At 43.8% G+C, this 5,105-nt stretch overlaps 1 protein-coding gene across 1 annotated transcript; it reads left to right on the forward strand.

Annotated features, from left to right (window-relative positions):
* Positions 1 to 597: 597 nt before the first annotated feature.
* LOC138968308 (uncharacterized) lies at positions 598 to 3,307 on the forward strand. The gene is made up of 2 exons (XM_070340867.1): positions 598 to 920; positions 1,281 to 3,307. Exons 1-2 carry the CDS (start codon positions 674 to 676, stop codon positions 2,534 to 2,536), a joined length of 1,503 nt encoding a protein of 500 aa, XP_070196968.1. The 5' UTR covers positions 598 to 673; the 3' UTR covers positions 2,537 to 3,307.
* Positions 3,308 to 5,105: the final 1,798 nt, after the last annotated feature.

Below are 5,105 nucleotides of genomic sequence, written 5' to 3' on the forward strand. Positions count from 1 at the left end.
CTTCAGTTCAGACATCGTGATACCCCTTCAGTTCAGGCATCGTGATACCCCTTCAGTTCAGGCATCGTGATAGCCCTTCAGTTCAGGCATCGTGATACCCCTTCAGTTCAGGCATCGTGATACCCCTTCAGTTCAGACATCGTGATACCCCTTCAGTTCAGACATCGTGATACCCCTTCAGTTTAGGCATCGTGATGGCCGCGGGGTGTTGGGGAATGTGCAACAAGAAGAATATATTTCGGAGCGTGGACTTAGCTAGAGCCAGGGACAAAACTGATCACTGGGTGTCCAGGACACTCAACCAGCTAAGGAGTCACTGTTTCAATTACCTATTCTACACTGAGATTTATCTGACATGCGTGTATACTTTGCCTGAGAAGAAAAATTACTAGTTTTGCAAGACAACCGTCTACCATAAAAATGATTGGGTTTGCAAGATTTCCGTTTGGCCTCAAAGCCCCTGGGATTGCAAGATTTCGGTGGCAAAAAAACACACACAAAAACCAAAAATAAACAAGCCATGTTTGCAGGATTCCGTCGCCTCAAACATCCCTTGGTTAGCAAAATCCACGGTCCAATAGGTTCCGAGCGCGTGACGTCACACATTCCGCGGCAGCCATTTTGGGAAGCCGATGAACGTAAACACACGCTTCGCGCAGGCGATCAGTCAAAAATGGCTCCAGGCAAGCGTTGCTGTATGTTGCATTGCACGGTGTCGTCCCATAATTCTAAGGGAGAAAAGCTTGAACACGGAATACGGTTTTTCAGAATTCCGAAAGTTAAATCGCACGAAGGACCAAAAGTTGAAGATGTCACAAAGCGTAGAAGAAGAGCGTGGATTTCAGCGATCAGGCGAACAAACATCACTTTCGAGAGGAGTTCCTCAGCAATGCGCGTCTGCTCACAGCATTTTCACTCAGGTACGAACAGTTTTGCTTTTTTGTTCAATGACACTGTAACTATAATATTGTAATGTTGTTGTTTTCTCATGTAAAGTTGCTCAGATGTGCACACTGAACCACTCGTCACCTACTGACTTAGGTACTGATGTGCACAATGTGACAGACCAGATTGTCATGTCAGTGCAAGGAGTAACAACTGACACAGTGACAGTAAATAAATTCCTTTACTGAAGTGCAGTACAGGAATCAGTTTCAGACTATGTACAGAGAGGACTTCAGAAATGTGGAGACTTTCTAAATTGTAAATACTTTCATTATTCATTAGAATGAAATTAGATACAGATTTAATCTACATGTAGTTTATTTTCTGTTTTGCAGGTAAGCCATCATACGAGATGATGGAAACTGACCCCGACTGGGCACCTTCACTCCTTCTTGGACACAGCGAGATGAAGACCACCGACACAGGGCGTCATGGGCGACAGAAGAACAGAGCCGCAACAAAACAGCTGCTACAGGAGGCCACTGAAGCTGTCATGATAGACAACGGAGAAGCAGAAGGTGGTGACGTGCATGCAGAAGATGATAGTCATCATGAAGAGATGGAAGATGGGGAAAACACCAGGCTGAGAGAGGAGGTAACTCAGTTAGAACAGGAGCGAGACATGATGAGAGGAGAGATCAACAGACTGTTGGAAGAGAATAGAGAGCTCAAGAAAAAGTTAGCAAGCAGGGAGATCGTTGAAGAGTCGTTTCAAGGAGACAACGAGAAAGTACGTTTTTATACTGGTTTACCAAGTTATGCGACTCTTCTAGTTCTGCTGAACTATCTGTCCCCTCATCTCCCTCAGGGGCGCTTGCTGTCACCTTTCCAGCTTCTGATTGTGGTATTTATCCGTCTGCGCCTGAAACTGCCTGTGTTGCATATTGCGTACTTGTTTGGCTTCCACAGAACTACGATAGCCAGTGGGTTCAAGGATACTCTTAGTGTTATGTACACGCAGATGACACCATTTGTACCATGGCCAGGACCCGAGTGTTTGCGGGCGTGTATGCCACATCAGTTTGTGGAGACGTTTGGGAACAAAGTGGCTGTGATCATTGACTGTTTTGAAATTTTTATTGAGAGACCATCAAATTTGTATGCCAAAGCTGCTACTTTTTCAAACTACAAACACAACAACACAATCAAACATCTCATTGGCATTACACCTAACGGACAGATTTCTTTCATTTCCAAGGGTTGGGGGGGGAGGACAACGGATCGTCATATTACAGAGGAATGTGGCTTCCTGGACAAGCTATTGCCTGGTGACTTGGTTCTTGCGGACAGGGGGTTTGATATTAAAGAGAGTGTCGGTTTGATGTGTGCCGAGGTAAAAATACCAGCATTTACTCGGGGGAAGTGTCAGATGGAAGCAAGGTCTATAGAAGAAACAAGGAAACTTGCGCACTTGCGCATCCATGTCGAGCGAGTCATTGGAAACCTTGGGGGGAAATACAGTATAATAACAGATACCATTCCAATTGACATGTTGCTTCCATGTGAGGGAGAAGATGTGACATTCTTGGACAAGATTGTGTTTGTCTGTTGCGCCTTGACCAACATGAGCCCAAGTGTGGTAAATCCCTAGGGTGAACTCTGCAGAGCATGAGGCAGCTCCAGGCAATGCAGACAAGAATGTCACGTCGTATGTTTCACCTGGAAGTGACGTGTCAGTTAGAATTGAACTCGAAGGCAGTGTAGTGAATGTAGACAAAACCATAGTAGGCCTATATAAGATACAAGAGTCGGCGATACATCTGTGTTGCTACCTTTATTTTAAAGCAAAGCTTTGAAGTTGTTGACAAATCTCATGGTAAATTAATCTTACTGTGCGAGTCACTAATTATAAATTTGCATTTGTAAGCAAATGCAATTTGTAAACATTTATGTGTGCCGGTGTGGGAGGGGGTGGGAGGGGGTGTGTGGATGTGTGTGTATGGTTGCTAGTTTTAGTATAGTATTATGGTGTCTATTGTTTTACTTTTAGTGTTATTGATGTGATCTTTATCAGTACCAATACTTACGACGCTACTCTTTAAATTTACTAATGCTCTTTATCTACTTGTTGAGATAGGTCTTTTATTTGTGGGGGGATTTTAGTGCTGGATTCGTTTATCATTTTGTTCTTATCGGTTCATCTCTCACTCTTTTATATTGTCATGAGCTTGTGCAATACCTGATGTATTAGTGAAGTGTAAGATTTGCTAAGGTGCTCCGTGTGTGAAATCTATAGTTTTACTCATCTGTTTTAATGTGGCCTAGTTGATATGTGTATTCTTATGTAATGTGTATGTGTTGCGATCAGTTGTAGACAAATTTTCCGTACGGACATTAAAGTATTGTATTGTAAAACGGATTGATGTAAATAATACTAAGAATGAAAATAAATTTTGAAAGCTGATTTTCTGTTCATGTTGAAGAACTCTTAACTTGTGTGGATGTGTTGGTATCAGTGCAGCTGTGAATGACATTGTATATAGCTTTGTATGTGTGCATTTTCTTTTGAATGTTTTCATAACATGCCACTGGTAAAAGTGGTATTCAAATGAATTACAAAAAAATCTTTGTGAAAAAAATGCATGCTTATAACCTGAGCACTATTGGGGTTTCTGAAAAACACACTTTTTTTCCTAATTAAGCCAGAGGCAGGTTTTTATGAAAACAGACACAAACTGTACCACTTTCACACACAACAACAGTCACACCACACACGCTGTTTAGAGAGGGGTTACAAATAGTCATAACAAGTTCAGTTTGGGGTCTTTTTGAAATCTGTTTGATGGATCTTGTCCGTGACCATTGTGGCTATGCACTCAAAGTCAAAAAAATGCAGAAAGGTGACAAATGAAGATTTTTCCTTCTTACAAGACAATGTGTGATTTTGCACATTTTGCCTCAGTCTTTATCAAGAGCCTGTCTAACCCACTTTGAAGCTGTTGGAGACTGTATATCAAGGCGAGTGCACAATGGTACATTTCTAACCCCCTCCCCCCTAATGTTCACTTTAATATCAATCAATCAATAGATATTCAGTCACAGTTTAACTAACTCATTCACCCTGATCACTCACTCATCCTGTTCTATTGTAGTTGTGCTAAGTTTGCGGTTTGCAGACTTTATTCTTTTTCCCAAATTTCTGTCCTCATGGCATCAAGTGGTTTTGTTTATAAATACCCCCCTCCCCCCTCCACACACACTTCATACAGATGTGGTATAATTGACGAGAACGGCGGAATCAAAAGTGCACAAAGACGGAGAGAGTGACGCTAAGGCGGAAGCTTCCCAAAATGGCGGACGCGTTCTGTTAGGGTTAGAAACGTGACGTCATCGCTCGGAGCCTATTGTTCACTGGTTTTCCAGATTCTGTACGCCAAAGAGTCAGTCAGCATGCAAACTACCGATTCCAGACTCGATCGCCGCTTCAACCCAGAGCTATGTTCACGCCGTTTTACCGCTTCATTCTAGACCGCATCATGGCCGTGGGGAGATGGGGGAAATGCCAAGAAGAAGAAAAAGAATACATTGTGGGGGATGAGAAAGTGGGGTAGTGCAATTTGAGAGGGAGAGGGGAAGAGGGGGGGGGGAGACAGAGGAAGACTGAGAGGGAGACTCTGAGAGAGAGAGAGAGAGAGACAGAGAGAGACAGAGAGAGGGTTGGTGTGCGCGCGCGCATGTGTGTGTGCACGGTATGCGTGTGTGTGCGTGTCTGTGCGTGTTCGGTGTGTGTGTGTGTGTGTGTGTGTGTGTGTGCGGTGTGTGTTTGTGTGTTTTTATGTGTCTGTGCGAGTGTATCTACGGTATGTGTGTGATTGTGCTGTGTGTGTGTGTGTGTGTGTGTGTGTGGGTGTGTGTGCCCGGTGTGTGCCGTGTGTGTGTGTGTGTGTGTGTGTGTGTCAGTGTGTGTGTGTGTGTGTGTGTGTGTGCCGTGTGTGTGTGAGTGTGTGTCAGAGGGAAACAGAGAGAGAGAGACAGACAGACAGACAGACAGACAGACAGAGAGACAGAGAGACAGAGAAAGAGAGAGAGAGAGAGAGAGAGAGAGAGACACGACAGACAGAGAGACAGAGACAGAGAAAGAGACAGAGAGAGACAGAGAGAGAGAGACAAGACAGACAGAGAGACAGAGAGAGAGACAGAGAGAGAGAAAGAGAGAAAGA

Source organism: Littorina saxatilis, linkage group LG6 (assembly GCF_037325665.1).
Source record: "Littorina saxatilis isolate snail1 linkage group LG6, US_GU_Lsax_2.0, whole genome shotgun sequence".
Lineage (NCBI taxonomy): Eukaryota > Metazoa > Mollusca > Gastropoda > Littorinimorpha > Littorinidae > Littorina > Littorina saxatilis.